General features: G+C 49.6%; 1 protein-coding gene across 5 annotated transcripts; it reads left to right on the forward strand.

Annotated features, from left to right (window-relative positions):
- Positions 1 to 4,249: 4,249 nt before the first annotated feature.
- Positions 4,250 to 19,425, forward strand: COG1 (component of oligomeric golgi complex 1). 5 transcript variants are annotated; one of them, XM_060202676.1, is made up of 14 exons: positions 4,250 to 4,596; positions 8,754 to 8,776; positions 8,922 to 9,103; positions 9,583 to 9,753; positions 12,068 to 12,224; positions 12,757 to 12,967; positions 13,337 to 14,119; positions 14,815 to 14,961; positions 15,292 to 15,453; positions 16,366 to 16,493; positions 16,949 to 17,057; positions 17,872 to 17,981; positions 18,062 to 18,137; positions 19,232 to 19,425. In XM_060202676.1, exons 1-14 carry the CDS (start codon positions 4,282 to 4,284, stop codon positions 19,367 to 19,369), a joined length of 2,712 nt encoding a protein of 903 aa, XP_060058659.1. In that variant the 5' UTR covers positions 4,250 to 4,281; the 3' UTR covers positions 19,370 to 19,425. The 5 variants fall into 5 exon arrangements, with proteins under 5 accessions (XP_060058659.1, XP_060058658.1, XP_016044442.2 ...); XM_060202675.1 differs by having other exon boundaries at positions 4,251 to 4,596; positions 8,541 to 8,776; XM_016188956.2 differs by having other exon boundaries at positions 4,252 to 4,596; positions 8,532 to 8,776; positions 18,586 to 19,425.
- The last annotated feature ends 6 nt before the right edge of the window (positions 19,426 to 19,431 follow it).

Consider the following 19,431-nt stretch of genomic DNA (forward strand, 5'->3'; position numbering starts at 1 on the left):
GCGCGGAATCCAATTATTTTAAACCAAGCAAAAAGCAGGATCCATTCAAAGCAAAGCACGGGCAAATTTTAAACATTGCAAAACCACACAACCAATGGGACTTAACCAGGGTTTAGGTCCCCACGTCCCCCTACCATCTGACCATACCATCTGGAGACCAGTATACCTATAAAGCTGTGCAAAGGTCCTGATAAGGGTAGCCCTCATGCAGAACTCTGCAAAAACACCCGATGGCCTCCACGGATTAGTCCTGTTTTTCAAAGGGAAAAGGGCAAGGGACTTTTCACTCCACTCAGCAAACAACTTAACTTCTAAGAGAAGAGTGGAACTTAAAACTTAAGACCTAAGACTAAAATGGGAACTTCAAATCTACTTAGATGCATCTCAGAGAGGGGGTTTTTAATGTAACAGCTTGTTACCGCCTGTCACAGTTATCTTGGGATGCATTGGATCGACCTTCCCGTGGTGCATCCCGTGAGTACCCATTCATTGGGGAAACTGACGATCCCTCCTAGCCGACTGAATCCACTTGGATCCCAGTCACTTTCAAAGCCAGCAACAAGCAGCTCCTGACAGCTTTCAAGCTGTTGGTCCTGCTCTTCGAGTCCTCCAACTTAATGTTGAGGGGCTGTCCTTTGCCAAACGCGTTCTTATTGGTCAATTGGCGATACAGCATCAGGCAGATGTTATCTGCCTACAAGAAACACATATAGCAGTCAATGAAGCTGCTCGATTCACCATCAGTGGATTCAATTTAATATGCTATAATCTCCATCCTAAACACGGCCGAGCCATCTACACCAAATCGTGTCTTGCAGACGTTTACCACACGGCCTCTTCGACCTTCTACGACTCCATTACTATTGGAACTATTCAGCTCGTCAACGTATATAAGCCTCCCAGTGCCTCATGGGATAATGAGGTCCTGCCTAGCCCGAATCACCCAGCCGTTTACGTTGGAGACTTTAATAGTCATCACCAAGGCTGGGGATATTCCTCCACTCATGCTGACGGCTCTATCTTAGCCGACTGGGCTTCAGCGAATGACCTCTCCCTATTAAACGATCCCAAACAGCCAGGCTCTTTTCACAGTGCTAGATGGAATAAAGACTCGTCACCCGACCTGTGCTGGATTAGCACAGTCAATGGCCAAGCCTTTCCCACTACGAGACAAGTTCTCAAGATCTTCCTGCACAGTCATCACCACCCAGCTATCCTCCACATTGGTCTCCAGCTCCCACTGATTCTGTGCTCGGAGAAACTAAGATGGAACTTTCGGAAAGCAAACTGGCGTCTGTTCAGTGATCTTACCAACAAATCTATTCCTGCAATTCCAATTAACTCTATCCCCTCTGAAGATTCCTACAGGCGCTTCCGCCAAGCCATCTTCAAAGCAGCTTCCCAAGCTATTCCTCATGGGAGACGTGCTAACTATACACCTTGTCTTGATGCTGAATGCGAGCAACTACTAAAGCAGTATGATGAGTCGGGCGACCCAGATGTGGCTGACCATCTCATTGCCTCCCTGGATGCAGCACGCCAAGCCCGCTGGTAACAACTCACGGAAAGTCTGAACTTCACCCACTCAAGTAGGAAGGCCTGGAAGCTTCTTCACAGACTGGGTGCCGGTAGCCAACCCCCTCCCGTCTCCCATCCTCCCGTATCTCCAAACTCAGTGGCCAGTCACCTAACTCAAGTTGGACGTGCTAAGATCGACCCAGTCTGGAAAAGAGAAATTTCCCATGAGTGGTCATCCTACTTCCGGTTATCTTGTCCATCTCCGATACTCTCTCCCTTTACACTGTCTGAACTGGAAGACGCTTTGAAGAGGGTTAAACCGGGAACGGCTGCTGGCTATGATAACATCACCCCAGAACTCATTCTTAACCTGGGCCCCACGGCAAAGAAGTGGCTCACTTCATTCCTGTCCCACATCTTGGAATCCGAATCTATGCCCCAAATATGGCGTCATGCGAAGATAATAGCAGTTTTGAAACCAAAGAAAGACCCAACACTGGCCGCCAGCTATAGACCAATTTCTCTCCTCTCCGTGTGTTACAAACTCCTTGAGAGGCTGCTTCTGTCACGTATTTCTCCTCTTACAGAGAAATTCCTATCACCCGCCCAAGCTGGTTTCCGCCCAGGAGGATCTACCTGCGAACAAGCCCTGGCCCTCTCAACTTACATTGAAAATGGATTCCAGAAGAATTTAAAGACGGGTGCTGTCTTTGTTGATCTCACAGCAGCCTATGACACGGTCTGGCACCGTGGTCTCCTAGTCAAGATCTCAAGATGCCTGCCTCCATGGGTGGCCAACACTATATCGTTTCTTCTCCAAAACAGAAGATTCCGGGTGCATCTGGGTGACAAGTCTAGCAGATGGAGACTGGTCTCAAGTGGCCTCCCCCAGGGCTCTGTTCTGGCTCCTACGCTATTTAATATTTACATCAATGACCTCCCAGAAACTTCTTCAAGGAAGTTCATCTACGCCGATGACATCTGCTGTGCAACTCAGGCATCCAAGTTCGACATCCTCGAGGAAACACTCACGAAAGACATGTCTCTGATATCTGATTACTGTAAAAAAATGGCGACTAATCCCTAGCACTGCAAAAACGGTATCATCTGTTTTCCATCTATACCATGCCTCGGTCTCGCGTGAGCTTAATGTGCAGCTTGGCGATACGAGAATCCGGCATGAAGCCCAGCCAGTCTATCTTGGCGTTACTCTCGATCGCACTCTGTCATTTCACGAACATCTCATAAAAACTGCAGCAAAGGTGGGCGCGAGGAATCACATCATTGCAAGACTGGCCAGCTCCTCATGGGGCGCGAGCGCTTCCACACTACGACCATCATCTCTGGCATTATGCTATTCCACTGCAGAATACTGTGCCCCAGGATGGTTCCGTAGCCCCCATGTCCACTCGGTCGATTCCAAATTATATTCCTCCATGAGGATCATTTCTGGAACCATCCGTTCCATGGCTGCCAGTTCTTAGCAACATCGCCCCGCCAGATATTCGTCGGGATGCGGCATCATCTAAGTTCATTTCCCACGTCTACGCTCGACCGGACCTGCCAATATACGCGGAGATCTTCGCCCACCCTGTCCAACGCTTGACGTCTCGTCATCTAATCTGGTCTCCTATGCCTACACGGAACTTCTCTGTTCCAGACTCTTGGAAACAGAGCTGGCAGTCAGCTGAGGTCAAGAACAAACACCTCATCACAGACCCCTGCGAGCGTCAACCCGGCTTTGACCTGGCACGTTATCGAACAGGCCATGGCCGGTGCGCCACTATGTTCCATCGCTGGGGAGCCAGAGACGACCCGAACTGTCCCTGCGGCTCCAGACTGACTATGACCCACATAGTCAACGACTGCCACCTCTCCAGATTCAAAGGAGGTCTCGAAACTTGACATCAGGCTCAACCTGACGCTGTTGACTGGCTACGGAAGAAGGGCAAACGCTAGAAGAACAGTTATCTTTCTTTATTTGCTAGAGACAGAGGGAAGGGAACATAGAGAGGGAGAGAGACAGACAGACAGACACCTGCAGCCCTGCTTCACCACTTGCAAAGCTTTCTCCCTGCAGGTGGGGACCAGGGGCTTGAACCTGGGCCCTTGCACATTGGAACCATGTGCGCTCAACCAGGTGCGCCACCGCCCACCCGGCCCCCTCTTTCCCTTTCTGTCTCCCCGCCCTTCCTTCTTGATCTTGCTGTCTCTAGCCAAGAAATTCTTGAAAAAAAGAGAAAAGAGAGGAAGAGGAGGGAGAGGGGAGGGCGAGGGAAGGGAGGAGGGAAGGGGATAAAAAAGGAAGGGAGGAAAGGGGAGGAGCAAGGGGAGGTGAGGAAGAAGGGAGGAGTGGAGAAGAGAGGGGAAGAGAGGGAGACGAATGCCGCGTGGAGGAGTCACCATCAGACCGCGGGTGCTTAGTTACGGTAACTGACTCCTATGCAGAGCGACTCCACTTGTGCTGGCAGCCGTTTCCCACCCCGGCCAGGCCTGGCGGGCCGGTACACACTTGGCTGTTAACTTGGCTCCGTAACTGGACCCACAGGTCCACTGAGCACAAGCACAGAGCGAGCAGCGCCACCCGCTGGCCGAAGCCCGCAGAGCTGCCCCGCGGGCGGAAGCTCTTCCGCCCCGAAGCAAGATGGCCGCGGAGAGGGCGGGCCCGGCAGGCGGAAGCTCTTCCGCCCCGAAGCAAGATGGCCGCGGAGGGGGCGGGCCCCGCGGGCGGAAGTGACCTGGCCGGCGGCTGTCGGATCCATCATGGCGGCCGCCGGCGCCTCTGCCGCGTTCAGGCGGCTGGACCTGCGCGACCCCGCGGCGCTCTTTGAGACCCATGGAGCTGAGGAGATCCGCGGGCTGGAGCGCCAGGTGCGGGCCGAGATCGAGCACAAGAAAGAGGAGCTGCGACAGATGGTGGGCGAGCGGTACCGTGACCTGATCGAGGCGGCGGACACCATCGGCCAGATGCGCCGCTGCGCCGAGGGGCTGGTGGACGCCGTGCAGGCCACTGACCAGTACTGCGCGCGTCTGCGCCTGGCGGGCTCGGCCGCTGCCGGGATGCCGCCCGAGCCGCAGGTCAGTGTCGGGCGCCGGTGACCCCGGAGGTCAGTGTCAGGACCCCGGAGGGTCAGTGTCGGGCCCCGGTGACCCCGGAGGTCATTGTCGGCGCCCCGTGACCCCGCACGTCAGCGCCGGCCTCACCTGCTTGGGGGGAAGTGCCAGGTGCCCGCCCCGGGGTCCCGCTCCGGTCCGGGCAGGACAGGTGCCGTCGGTCCCTCCACGAGCTGTCTGTCCACCCAGCCTCCGCAGTCCGGCCACTCGGCCGCTGCGACTTCCGGGTCGCGTCCCGCAGCTCCGCCTGGGCCCGGGGGCGCGGGGTCTCCCTCGCCGGGCGAAGGGGCGGCCCAGCGCTGCTCGCACACTAGGCTTGTACGTGCATTTTCTGTATTTACTGCTGGGTAGAGACAGAGAGGAATTGCGAGGGGAGACAGGGGGGGACAGAGACGGAGAGAGGCCCGCAGCCCGCCGCAGCTGCACCACTCGTGAAGCTTCCCACCCCCGCAAGGTGGGGACCCGGGGCTTGAACCCGGGTCCTTCACATGGTCAGGTGTGTGCTCAGCCAGGTGCGCCTCCACCTGCCCCCTCCCCCACCACCACCACCACGCACACCACCGCCACCAGACTGTCGACGTTTTCCACCCGAGTCACTCGCCCCTCACCCCTCGGTCTTTTACCTCCCAACCCCACCCCGCTCCCAGAAGCAAATTCCAAAAAGCTGTTGGAGTTGTTATCGGAAGCGAGTACCAGCCTTTAATGGCCAGAGCGTTTTCACTCGGGGGGAACTAAGTTTCTCTAATCAGTGTATGCTAAGGGTTCTTTCTTTCTTTTAAAAAAAAAAAAATTATTTATTTCCCTTTTGTTGCCCTTGTTATCATTGTTGTTGTTGTGGTTGTCGTTGTTGGATAGGACAGAGAGAAACGGAGAGAGGAGGGGCAGACAGAGAGGGGGAGAGAAAGACAGACACCTGCAGACCTGCTTCACCGCCTGTGAAGCGACTCCCCTGCAGGTGGGGAGCCGGGGGCTCGAACCGGGATCCTTATGCCGGTCCCTGCGCTCTGCGCCGCCGCCCAGCCCCCGGGAACTGGAAGGAGACCTGGCGGGAGCGGCGCTGAGCGCCAGTTAGTGGGCAGGGAGGAGGTGCGTTGAACTCTCAAGCAGGAGGAGGTCGTGAGCTGGTTCCTTCTGCCTCCCCTGTGCCAGACTGAAGTGAGATTTTTTTTTTTTTTTAAATTAGTTCAAGTTTAGACCTTCTAACACAGTCTTGGCTTCTGAAGGATTCAGGCTAGTACAGGATGTGCACAGTAAACCACAGCAGATTGGAAATAGTATTGTGTGCGCACGTGTAAAGCTCACTCACTGCCTTGGGCCACCTTTGTCGTTCAGATGAGGGGATGGGAACTGCGGCGCTTCAGTGCGCAGGCAGCCAACACCGGAGCACTGCTCTGCTCTTTCATGCAGACCTGGACCAAGCCCAGGACCCCAGTTACAGACGTGCGCCCTAGCAGTGAGCTGCCTCCCTTTGCTAGTTCTGGAAACCAGCTGTCACCCTCCCATGAGCTATGCATTTAGAATGTGCCTCCTGTTAGGCGGCCAGCATAAGCTGTGCTTGCATCGTGCTTTCAGCTCGAATTGTAAAAAGGCTCAGTTGCCATGTGCCTGCCTTTCGCAATATACTGTTTGTCGTTGTTTTATTTGAGTCTCAGTCCGGTCCACAAAGATTTAAGTGCCATTTCTGTTGAAGGCACACACACACACACACACACACACACACACACACACACACACACGATTAAACTCTCTTAAACCCTGCTCCAAACTTACAATCTAATTGAGGATTTAAGTCTATGAGAGGTTACTAAGAAAAATGTCCGTACTTTCGAATAGCAGAATAGAACATTTTTGGATAAATAGTGATTATTTCTCACAAGTAATCGTATCCATTTCCGGTAAGATTTCTGAATGAAGTTGTTTGCCTCAATCTTGGTAAGGAGGAACCGTAAGGGCAGGAGAGATTTGAAATATAGGCCTAGAGTATAGACAGTAAAGACAGTCAGAAACAGGGAGTTGATTTGATTATAGCAACCTTGGTGCTACTGACGTCTGGGACAGGTTCATCCTTTGCTCTGAAGGCTTATTTACGCACCAGAAGATGCACCACTACTAGATGTCATTAGTACATCTCTCCTTTGTGATCATCAAAATGCCTGAAGTCTGAGGAGATAAAATCACATATGAGAAGCAGTGGATTCAAAGGTCCCTGAAAGAAATGGTGGAGGGACAGCAAAGCCTTGGCTACCTGGCTAAGGTGTTAAGCCGCGAGGAGCCTCTAGAACCACGCGACAATATCTAAGTGGTGTTTGAAGAAGCTTGATCTGACAGCAAAGGAGGATAGATGGGGGGGCGGATTGGGGAGAAGAGAATCAACATGTTGCTAGTGAAATGTCTGGGGATTAATCTTTTTTAAAAAAATGTATTTTACCACAACGAGGCTACAACAAGGGCAACAAAAGGGGGTGGGGGAAAATGGCCTCCAGGAGCGGTGGATTCATGGTGCAGGCACTGAGCCCAGCAATAACCCTGGAGGAAAAAAAAAAAGAAAATGTGTTTTATTTATTTTCCCTTTTTGTTGCCCTTGTTGATTTTATCAGTTGTAGTTATTATTATTGTTGTTATTGATGTTGTTGTTGCCAGATAGGACAGAGAGAAATGGAGAGAGGAGGGGAAGACAGGCAGGAAGAGAAAGACAGACACCTGCAGACCTGCTTCACCGCCTGTGAAGCAACCCCCCTGCAGGTGGGGAGCTGGGGGCTTGAACCAGGATCCTTAAGCTTTGCACCACGTGTGCTTAACCCGCTGCACTACAGCCAGACCTCCCGTTGGGGATTAATCTTAACATGTGACAGTAATGGCCTGCATTAACGCCATAGAGGTGATAACAGGAATCTAAGTGCAACCAATATTGAGAGCATCAGAAGAACATGAATTTCTTGCAAGAGTGATGGTCTAAGATGTCTCAAAAGGTCAGATAGCTAAATATGCTAAGATGTATCCAAAGGTCTAATAGCTTAAAAGAAATTGATAGAAAAAAAAATTTTTTTTTTTGGTGGAGGGATGAACTTTAACTTTTAAATATACTGGCTGGGATGGCAAAACAGCTCACTGGAATAGTATGCTGCCCTGTCATATGTGTGTGACTCAGGTTCCAGCCCAGCCCTCACCACACTGGAGGAAGCTTCAATTCAGTGGTCTCTCTCAGTCTCTCAGCCTCACTGACAGACAGACATATATTGGCCATGGAATGGAAATACTTACCAGGGACGTGGCGTAGCAGCAGGAAGGACTGGGTTAGGACTCAGGACGGTGGTAAGGACTGAGCTGTAGTAGTGTTGTGCTTTGAGGCGCTCGCTGTTTGAAGGAAGAGACTCATGAAGTTGGAGGAGAGAGAGGGAGAGGAGGAGGGAGAGATGAGGACTGAACTAGAAGGAGATTTGATGACAGGTTGGTGAGGAGGAAGAGCCAACACAGAAAGTCCATGTTGAGCTCAGTGAAGCAGCAGAAAACGTAGGAGGACGGAGCATAGGAAAAGGAAAGGAGGGAGTCCTAGAGTCTACACTGTGGAGAGAGACATCATGAGGTCCTGATATCCAGGCTGTCAGGTGGCCGGGGTAAGTTTACCTGTCTGGGAGACGAAACCGAGAGGCATGTACCTGGCCGGGAGAAACAGCAGGGTCAGACAGCACTCCTGACCCCTCCAGTAATCCAGCTCTACGAGACCTCGACACCTCGCCGAATGGCACTGAAGCAGGCTGAGTGACGGCTTTGTGCCCTACATCCGAATACCCCTGCAGTGTTGCCCAAGCTGGCTGGAGTTGGGCCCTGCTCTTTGTTCTCCTGGCTAAGTGGGGTCTGGGGTTTGTCTCTGTTGTTTCTGTTTCTGTCTCTCCCCGCAGCCACAGCAGCCGTCCCTGGAAAAGTTCTACAGCGTCGCCGCCCAGATCAAGCTCCTCTTGGAGATTCCCGAGAAGATCTGGAGCTCCCTGGAGGCTTCTCAGTATCTCCATGCCACGCAGCTCTACCTGCTGTGCTGCCACCTTCACAGCCTGCTGCAGCTGAACTCTGCCACTTCCTCACACAGCCCCATCCTCACCCGCTTCCCGATTCTCATCCGGCAGGTGGCAGCAGCCAGCCACTTCCGGTACGTTGGTTCAGCATAATGAGAGCTAGTGATGGTCCTTCCTCTCTCCTGTTTTGTAGAGCATGGTTATTTCTTTCTGCATGAGCCAGAGTGCTTCTCTTTGACGTCCACGGTTCCCTGCTGACTTCCGTCATCACCTCTCTAGGTCAACCATTCTGTATGAGAGCAGGATGCTACTCAAATGCCAAGCCGTGTCTGACCAGGCCGTGGCGGAGGCCCTGTGCTCTATAATGCTCTTAGAAGAGAGTTCTCCTCGCCAAGCCCTAGCAGACTTCCTGCTGGCCAGAAAAGCAGCTATTCAGAAACTCCTCCACCAGCCGCACCAGGGTAGGTATGACTTCTTTCCACACGATTCTCCTTGATGTGGAAATGGAGAAGAAGTGAGGAGAACAAGCATCCAGCCCCACCTTGGTTTTCCTATCTTTAGTAAGTACAGTGTTTCTTTTTTATTATTTATTTGTTTGTTTGTTGTTTTTTTAAGTCTTTTATTTATTTATTTAAATATTCTCTTTTGTTGCCCTTGTTGTTTTATTGTTGTAATTATTATTGTTGTTATTGATGTCGTTGTTGTTGGATAGGACAGAGAGAAATGGAGAGAGGAGGGGAAGACAGAGAGGGGGGAAAGACAGACACCTGCAGACCTGCTTCACCGCTTGTGAAGCGACTCCCCTGCAGGTGGGGAGCCGGGGGCTCGAACCGGGATCCTTACGCCGGTCCTTGCGCTTTGTGCCATATGCGCTTAACCCACTGCGCCACCGCCCAACTCCCAGGTACAGTGTTTCAAAGCAGGTGGTTTTTTCCCCTAGGCGCTGGCATCAAGACTCAGATTTGCTCGTTAGTGGAGCTGCTGGCCACCACTCTGCACCAAGCTCACGCCCTTTTCTACACGCTGCCGGAAGGTGTGCTGCCTGACCCGTCCCTGCCATGCGGCCTGCTCTTCTCCACCCTGGACTCCGTCACAAGCCAGCCTCCCACCAGTAAGCTCTTGGGCGACTTTTTTTTTTTTTTTAATTTTCTGATTTATTCAGCTGACGTTTATGAAACATCTGTCAGCTGCTAGCAATTGCACCAGGTTCTGGAATAAAATAAGACGTGGACAGTATCCACCTTGAGGACTCATCTTCAAGGAGGTCACAGTCTAGTGGGAAAGACAAATGCTGAACTCACAAATGCGCGACTACCTTTTTGATATCACTACTGGCCGTTGATTTTATAAAGGCCAGGTACAGCTTGCCTGGGGACCACTGAGCAGAAAGAAGGTCACCAAGATCAGAGAGGCTGTTCTTGAAGTGACGTTTCAGCTGACACCTGAAGGTTGAATAAGAATCTGTGGGATGGTCCAGGAGGTGGCACAATGGATAAAGCACTGGACTCTCAACCTTGAGGTCTTGAGTTTAATCCCCAGCAGCACATGTACCAGAGTGAGATCTGGTTCTTTCTCTCTCTCCTATCTTTCTCATGAATAAATAAATAAATTCTTAAAAAAAAAAAAAAAATCAGTGGGAAAGGATTCCAAGCACAGGGAAGAGAACAGACACAGGTCCTGAGACAGAGACGTTGGTGTATTTGATGAAGTGAACGCAAGCCAGTGGTGCTAAAGCATATGGAGTAAGGGGAGAAGAACAGCAGAGGACACACGGGCCAGTCTGCCTGATGTGACCAGCCAGTGCAGAACTTGAAGCAGCCAGAGAGTTTGGACATTGCCCAGTGGTCAGTGGGCAGACCCCTAGGACTCGCCAGGAGTAATGGTTCTTTGTGTATGTTAGATATCACATGTCCCCACACACCCCACACTTTTACTTGGTTAGCATTTATCCCAACTGGAAGTAAGTTCAGTTGGATCCCCAGGAGGCTGTCACTTAGGAGCCTGTCACTTAGGCTCCAAAGCCCCAGATTCAGTCACTTTGGATCCCCAGGAGCCTGTCCCTGTGACACACCAGTGGAATGGGAGTAGCAGAGAGGAAGATAGTTAGACAGTCTTGCTATCTGTTTAGGAGAAAATTATTTGGTGATAGATTAGCTGTAGGAAGAGTGGAGAGGGAGGTTCCACGTCTGCTAGAAGAAGAGCAGGTTCAACTCATTCCCCCTTTGAAATCTATTACTGGCGACTAAGGCCGGAGCAGAGTGTGGAGTGAGCAGGACAGAGCACCCAGAGGTCTGGCCAGCCACGCGTCTGCATGTGGCTGTGGTTGGAAACTGTGGGGATGGATGGCATCGTCAGAGCAAAGAGTGGCTGACAGAGGCTCTGCCTTAGGGCTCCAGAATTTAAAGGTCAGATGGAATAAGCAAGCACGGCCAAAGCCAAGAAGAAACAATCCCAATGTGGTGAAGCCATTTTAGAGAAAAGCATATGCATAGAGGGGCTGGGGTAGTGGCAGCGCACCTGGCTGAGCACATGTGCTATGATATAAAAGGATCCAGGTTCAAATCCCTGTTTCCCACCTGTAGGGAGAAAGCTCCATAAGCAATGAAGCAGGTCTGCAGGTGTCTCTCTCTCCCCATTTCCCCTGACCTCTCAGTTTTTCTGTTTCTTTTCCACTTCCTTCCTTTTTATATTTTCTTCTTTTCTTTTACTTGATAGATCAAAGACATGTAGGGCAGGGGTAGACAGCATAATGGTTTTGCAGACTCTTGTGCCTGAGGCTCCAAAGCCCCAGATTCAGTCCCCTGCACCATCATAAGTCAGAGCTGATCAGTGCTCTGGCTTAAAAAAGAAGAAGAGAGAGAGAGGGGAAGAAAGACATATATATAAAACCTCAGAAGACCTGTGCTTCAAACTTCAGGGTTTCCATGCACAGAACACAGTGAACAGCCCCTCTGCAGCCACAGCGCCAGCCTACACCCTTCTTGGAAGCTCCCCCTTGAAAGGCGGTGACTGTCTCCCAGGAGAGTGGCCAGGAAAGAGAAGCCCATTACCTCTCATCCTTTGACAAGTCCTACTCCTTTTGTCTCTCACTCTCTCCATCCTGTGTCGTTCTTCGCCAGGATGGCCGGTGTTGGAAGCTGCCACACTCGAGGGAGGCCCTGGACAGAGTCTACACTTTGTTGTTCAGGACTCCAGTCTGACTTTTGTCCAGAAAAAGACTAGGCCAATTTTGAAATTCTTTTCTTTTCTTTCTTTTCTTTTTTTTTTAACCAAAGCACTGCTCAGTTCTGGTTCATGGTGGTGCTAGAGGTTGAACCTGGGACCTCAGAGCCTCAGGAATCCAGAGTGTTTTATGCACAAACCATTATGCTGTCTCCTGGTTCAGCAGATAACCCTGACTTCTCTCTGCGGGGCCTTCTCTTTAGGAAAGGACACTGGCATTCTCCAGGAGGAGATGAAACTCTGTAACTGGTTTAGACACCTGCCAGCATCCATTGTTGACTTCCAGCCGGCCCTGCGGACTCTTGCCCACCCCATCAGCCAGGAATACCTAAAGGACACACTGCAGCAATGGATCCACATGTACGGAGCCGGGGCTTCCTTGAGGCCTGGAGAGGGGTCCTTGAGGAAGGCGGGGGAGGCTGGGTCATCTGGATGGCCCTGTAGGTCATGCCAGATCATTCACCTACCTGGTATTACTCTCTCTGCTGGGTTATTCCAACTCGTGAGGGAACCATAAAGGAATCTTTCAGAATATTAGGAGAGGATTTCAAATTCTCTGAGTTCTGATAGTCCTCAGCTTTTATTTACTGCATTTTTGTTTTGTTTTATTTTGTTTTAGCCATTCTCTGAGGGCTCTGCAATTGTTTTTCTAGATTCTTCAGAAAATCAAGGGTAGGTCTAATGAAAGAGCTATGTACTCTGACACCCCCCCCCCCCCCCGAACACACACACACACACCATCCAGCCAGAAGTGCCATGCTTATGTGTCCTGATATATTGGGGCCCAGGTCAGAGGCTTTTTAATGGAGTCCAGCTTTTGTCCTCAGTAAACATATGCAAACCACGAAGCTGGTGGGGGAATATCAAGGGAAGTGAACTGATCTCATTGCAGGTGTAATGAAGACATTAAGAATGGAATCACCAACCTGCTTCTGTACGTGAAGAACATGAGAGGTCTTGCAGGTATCCGGGATGCCATATGGGAATTACTAACCAACGAGTCCACCAATCACAGCTGGGATGTCATATGCCGGCGCCTTCTGGAGAAGCCACTCTTGTTCTGGGAGGACCTGATGCAGCAGCTGTTCCTTGACAGACTACAGGTGAGGTGGGAAGTCACACGGTTTGATCACCAGCTCATTGGTTTGATCACCAATCAAAATCTTTTGATTGTCTAGGTGACTTCTGAAATGTATCCTTTCCCTACTTACTTACTCTAGGTGTAGCTCTTCTGACAGATGAGCAGAGAACCACACTCGGACACTGAAGACCAAGCCCCTCTCACGTGGCTGGGTGCCTGTCCATGTCCCTCAGTGAGGATGGCCCTCTGCCACTGCCTCATCATCTCTCTGAGCATGATAAAGATGATCGGAGTGCTAGAAACTAGTGCCACCCAGCGCTCTGGTTTTAAGAATTCCTAAAAGGCCCGTCGATTAGACCTCATCTGTCATCTTCCCTTTTTTTTTTCCTAGACTCTGACCAAAGAAGGCTTTGACTCCATTTCCAGTAGTTCCAAAGAGCTCCTGATTTCAGCTTTGCAGGAACTTGAAAGCAACACCAGCAGCTCCACTTCAAACAGGCAGATCCACTTTGAGCATGACATGTCTCTCTTCCTCTGGTCCGAGAGCCCTGCTGACCTGCCCTCAGACGCTGCCTGGATCAGCGTAGCAAACCGGACCCATGCCGCCAGTAGCGGGCTCTCCATGAAAGCTCAAGCTATCAGCCCCTGTGTACAGAACTTCTGTTCTGCACTCGATTCAAAACTGGAGGTTAAGCTGGACGACCTCTTGGCTTACCTTCCCTCTGGTGACTTGTCACCGCCCAAGGACACCTCCTTCACACAAGCCAAGAAGTCTGCCTTTGACAGATATGCAGATGCTGGGACTGTGCAGGAGAAGCTGCAGACCCACTCTGTGGCCTGCATTCAGCACACCATGGACTATATCCAGGGAGAGCTGCAGAACATCGAAGCAGTTGTACAAGCAAAGCAGGGTGTCCTCAGTGGTGCTAAGCTGCACACCGTTCTTTTCATGGCCAGACTCTGCCAGTCGCTGGCCGAACTGTGTCCCCACCTGAAGCAGTGCATCGTAGGGAAATCCGGGAGCCCTGAGAAACCAGCACGGGCTCTGAAGAAACAGGGCAAGGGGAAAACTCCGGAAGTCGTCCCGGTGCAGGCCAAGTGGCAGGAAGTTAAGGAACTCCTCCTCCAGCAGAGCGTGATGGGCTATCGGGTGTGGAGCTCTGCAGTTTCAAAAGTGAGCGACACACCAGTGATTCTTTCTGTGCTCATACCCTGGTGTCCCTTTTCCCATCCTCCAGTCTTGCCAATCCTGATGAGGTCTTTTTGTTTTTTAAGAATTTATTTATTCATGAAAAAGATAGGCAGAGAGAGAAAGAACCAAACACCACTCTGGCACATGTGCTGCTGGGGATTGAACTCAGGACCTCATGGTTGAGTATCCAATGCTTTATCCACTGCACCACCTCCCGGACCACACATGAAGAGTTGAGGTCTTTACAGTAAGACAATAAGTTCTTGCTTCTTGCCATTAACTCTCACTGGTCTCTGTTTAGGTAGCTAAAATGTGTGTTGGAGGGGGGAGGGAGAATCCACTTGCTTTCCATCTAGATTTGATACTGAAAACCAGAATTCCTGCATTTGATGAGAATGAAAAAATGTTCTTCTTAGATATGGATATTTCTTGCTTTGCAACGTAAATAGCGTATCCCATGTTCCCCACTGGTGGTGTCTCAAGAGGGGGCCCCTGACATTTGTAGTTTGCATCAGAATTCCCTTTGCTGATGATGTCCATAACCAGAAAAAAGAAGTTTGCCACTTGACAGCCCACATGTGACATAACAGCAGCAGTCGCTCTCCAGTCCCTCTGATAGTGTCAGAATGTGCAAAGGGTTTGAGCAGCCTCTACGGACACTTGCCTTTTGTTACCAGGTTCTGGCTCATGGATTCACCCAGTCATTACTCTTAGATGATGCTGGTTCAGTCCTGGCCATGGCCACCAGCTGGGATGAACTAGAAATCCAAGAGGAAGCAGAGTGTGGCAGCAGCGTCGCATCCAAGATCCGACTCCCTGTCCAGGTAAGGACCACAGATGGCTCGCAAGATGAAAAAGGAACACTGCACTCTGTCGAAAGGAAAACTTGAGAGGGGAAATAAAGTAGTCAACCCATCCCTAAGACCTTGGGAGAACTGTGGTAGTCAGGGGAGGGATAACACGCAGAACTCTGGTGAAGGGAATGGTGTGAAACTATACCCATTGTAATCCTGTAAATAACTATTAAGTCACATATAAAATAACAGTAAGAACACTGTAGTCATGCCTGTAAGGAGAAAGGACTCCATTTGTACATCTCATTAACTGGTGCAAGCTGACAACTGAATTTTTTTTTTTTTCCTTTTTTGCCCCAGCCATCCTGGTACGTACAGTCCTTCCTGTTTAGCTTATGTCAGGAAATTAATCGAGTTGGAGGTCATGCCTTGCCAAAGGTGACATTGCAGGAGATGCTGAAAAGCTGCTTAGTCCAAGTAGTAACTGCCTATGAGAAACTTTCAGAAGAAAAACAGATCAAGGTAGGTGTTTGGTTTTTTTCCATTAGTAACAAAAATAAAATTGGCTAAGCTGTTCCTTGGGCTTGAGCAATTCACATCAAGGATTCCAAGTGTTAGGGATCACTCAGCCACACTGTCTAAATGTTGATGGCTTCCAGCTCTGTGCGTTTTATTACCCCCATCTCATGTCAAACATATCTTCACTGCTAAACACCGTTCAGTGCAAAGGTGAGAGCGTCCAGGTTTAGAAGACCTGGCTTCTGACTCCAGCACTGCCATGTGCTCACAGTAGGCTTGAGGCAAATCAGCCACCTTAGTCTTCTCAGGATGGAATTGTCACGTGGATCAACAGCTCGGGGGAAGAAGTTAGGACAGTGGCAGCGCACAGCGTGGTGCACTAAGGACTCACATACGGGAGTTCTTGTCTCCTTCCTTCCCCTCACCTTCCACTGCCCTGGGGACTCATCCCCACTTCATTAGTGACATTTTGGAGACAACCAAATCCTGATTTTTTTTTTTTTTTAGTCCAGGTTAAGCCTTTCCTCCCTTGATTGCTCATACTTCCTACCTCTCCTTCACATAAGGAGACTTTTTCCTTTAAAAAAAAAAAAAAGCATCTGAAGCTAGCTATTTTGAAAACAAAAACAAACAAAAATTTTCAAGAGGGGGAAAAGGCCAGAACACTGCTCAGCTCTGGCAAAAATAGTGTCATGGATTGAACCTGTAGCCTCTGGGGCCTCAAGCATTCAAGTTGCATTCTTAATAGGCTGAGCGGTCTCCCCAGTTTTAAGAAGTCTCTTTCCTGTTATTTCCAGTTGTGGCATAACTTGTTTTGCTGTTGTGAGATTAACCTGGCTTTAGGAATGTAACAAGCTGCAGTTCAACCACAACATGAAGTCATTATTGGGCGGGGACCCGGAATTTCATTTGCAGAAAGAAGGTGCATTTCCAATGACCCAGAATCGGGCACTGCAGTTGCTCTATGACCTCCGTTATCTCACCATTGTTCTGACAGCCAAAGGGGAGGATGTGAAAAGTGGCCGGAGCAAACAGGACTCCAGGTATTCTCTCTCCTGGGTTCATCCAGTGCAGCCTCCTCCAAGTACAAGCAGCATCTTTTTCCAGGAGCCAGCAAAAGCCAGGCTGTGACTGAATGGTATCTGTATTTGGATTGAAATCTTAGTGCTAGGCTTACCAACAACATAAGCAATGGCTCCCTGCCCAAGAAATTCTATGGCACGTAGTCAATGAAGTCACATTCTTTCTCTTCTGAGTCAGAAAAGAATTAAATCAATTTGGGGGTATAACTTGCCCCTCCTGTGCCCTCCCTAAAAACAGAACACTGGGGCAAGGAGGAGTGGACTGGACTAGGGGATTCCTCCTTAACCATGATCATCAGTATTGAGTAGCAGCAGGTCATACTAAGCTAGCAATCAGAATGAAGTCCAGTTCTAGCAGCTTTACAGCATTACAATAAATATTTCAGTGTGGATAGTAACCACCTTAATATTTTCAGACTCGAGAAAGTGACCGACTCCCTGGAAGCCCTCATTGACCCCTTCGACCTCGATGTCTTCACTCCACATCTCAACAGCAACCTCAGTCGCCTGGTGCATCGAACTTCTGTGAGTTATGTGAAAGCTGAGCTCCGGGTGAAGAAAGAGCCACAGGCTCAGATCACCAAATAAACCTAAGACTCGAGGACGAGGCAGGGTGGAGAGGAAGGGAAGATACAAAAGCTTAGTTTAGTGGGGGAAGACAGCATAATGGTTATGCAGAGACACTCTTGCCTGAGGCTTCAAAGTCCCAGGTTCAGTTCCCTCCCCCCACCCCACCCCCCACACACACCAGAGCTGATTTTAAGCTCAGTTTAGCTGTAGAATCTTATGCACTGAGGCATGTATCCAGTATTTCACTCCTATAGTTTTAGATTAAGGTTTTATGTTGAGTATCAGGAGAAATAAAAAGGCTATGTGACTAAGATTCTTGACTATAGGCAGCGATAAAGTAACTGAAGAATTAACACACTCGGGAGTCGGGCGGTAGTGCAGCGGGTTAAGTGCATGTGGCGCGAAGCACAAGGACAGGTGTAAAGATCCGGGTTCGAGCCCCAGCTCCCCACCTACAAGGGAGTCGCTTCACAGGCGGTGAAGCAGGTCTGCAGGTGTCTGTCTTTCTCTCCCCCCTCTGTCTTCCCCTCCTCTCTCCATTTCTCTCTGTACTAACAATGACAACATCAGTAACAACAACAAAAAAACAACAAAGGCAGCAAAAGGGAAAATAAATATATATATAAATAATTAAAAAAAAGAATTAACACTCGTATTTCCCCCGAAGTACAGTTAGACACACAGTAGTGACTGATAACAGAAGTTGGTTGTCAGTTTGAAGCAAGCATTAAAAACCCCCGGCATGAAACTGCTCCCTTTCTTGTGTCAGGTTCTGTTCGGATTGGTTACTGGCACAGAGAATCAGTTCACTCCCAGGAGCAGTCTATTCAACTCCCAAGAACCCCATAACATACTGCCTCTAGCATCCAGTCAGATCAGGTAAGGATTCTAGGAGGCTTTTCCTGGGCCCCAGAACTCTGTTCCTGCTACTGAAACCCCCCCACCCCCTTGTCTTGGAGGTTTGGACTTCTGCCGCTGAGCATGACAAGCACTCGAAAGGCCAAATCAAGCAGAAGCACTGAAGCAAAATCCCAGGTTAGTACAAACCAGAGGTTTATCCTCCTTGGTCCTTCCCCCATCTCCCACCACTCCGTGGGCCAGCTCCCTTTAAAAAAGCAATACGGAACTGAATGATAAAATGCACTAATGCTGCTTTTAATGGCGGCGCAATACAGAAGTACATGGTGTTACTATTTTGAGCTAATAGTTTTTTAAAAGATGCTCGTTTACACTATATAGTTGCCTTAGAATAGAAATGTATCTTGGGCTACCAAGGTTGTAGAAAATATGCCGGAAATGGGGAGAACTTCTACATTTTAGTAAGATCAAAGAGTTAACTGCTAGCCCAGCACTGTGACTGGACTTTGTTGGAAACTGTGTTCTGTTTTTGATGATGGGTCTTGTGTCTTTTAGTTGGGTGGGAAATAAAATGTGTTTTCTCAAGTTTTATATGTTCTTGTTAATGCATGTTTTGTTTCAGTAGACTGCCATCCGGTAAGCCTGCAGGAGTCCTCCTGGGTATTTCTGAATCTTGTTGTGTCCACGTGTGTTTGAGATCTCCAAACAGCTTGGCTTCTTAGAGCATTTAATTGTTGGCTATCTATATTACCTGCCGTTGGAACCCATCAGGATCTGAAATTGTCAAACACCCAGTTTTAAAACTTGGGAGATGGTAGTTTAAAAAAAAAAAAAAAGTAGTAAGTCCTTGTGCAAACCATCCGCTACGTAAGCACGAGTCTGTACTCTAACTTTCCCCAACAATTCTAAATTTCTACTTCAAGTAACTGACATTTAAGTTCTATTCCTAACAGAGGAACAAACCATGGAAAGGAGGTAGATACATTTGCCCTTTTCCTATGATAGTCCTCCTCTTCAAAATGTAGTCATCACACAATAAAACCTCGTGTGTCCACTAGGACCTTATCACATCTTGACAAAGAGCAGAGTCCCCTGACTAGAGCTATCCAAGCTTCTCAGGTCGGCCTGTATGTGCTGTGGACTCCGGGTGGAGTGGAGTGGAGTGGAGTGGAGTGGAGTGGAGTGGAGTGGAGTGGAGTGGAGTGGAGTGTGTGAGCAGGCAGGAGGGCTTGGGTGGACTCTAAGGCACTTTCCTCTACATGCAATGGCAGGTCAGCCCCCCGGCACTCTCCAGAGCAGATGACCTGACACACCCCGGCTCCTTGTTCAGACAGCTAATCAGTGAAGATGACGACTCATCTGCACCTTCGTTATTCAAACTTGGCTGGCTCTCTAGTATGACCAAATAACATGGGAACATAGCCACCCTGCTCTGAATAAATACTACTACACCATCTCTTCTCAAGGTGCC

Source organism: Erinaceus europaeus, chromosome 12 (assembly GCF_950295315.1).
Source record: "Erinaceus europaeus chromosome 12, mEriEur2.1, whole genome shotgun sequence".
Taxonomy (NCBI): Eukaryota; Metazoa; Chordata; class Mammalia; order Eulipotyphla; family Erinaceidae; genus Erinaceus; species Erinaceus europaeus.

Coding starts and splice junctions, on each gene's coding strand:
- COG1 (XM_007524524.3), top strand. CDS start 4,282: ATGGCGGCCGCCGGCGCCTCTGCCGCGTTCAGGCGGCTGGACCTGCGC. Junction 12,225..12,756: donor CTGCAGCAATGGATCCACAT/GTACGGAGCCGG, acceptor ATCTCATTGCAG/GTGTAATGAAGACATTAAGA. Junction 15,454..16,365: donor CAGAAGAAAAACAGATCAAG/GTAGGTGTTTGG, acceptor TTTCATTTGCAG/AAAGAAGGTGCATTTCCAAT.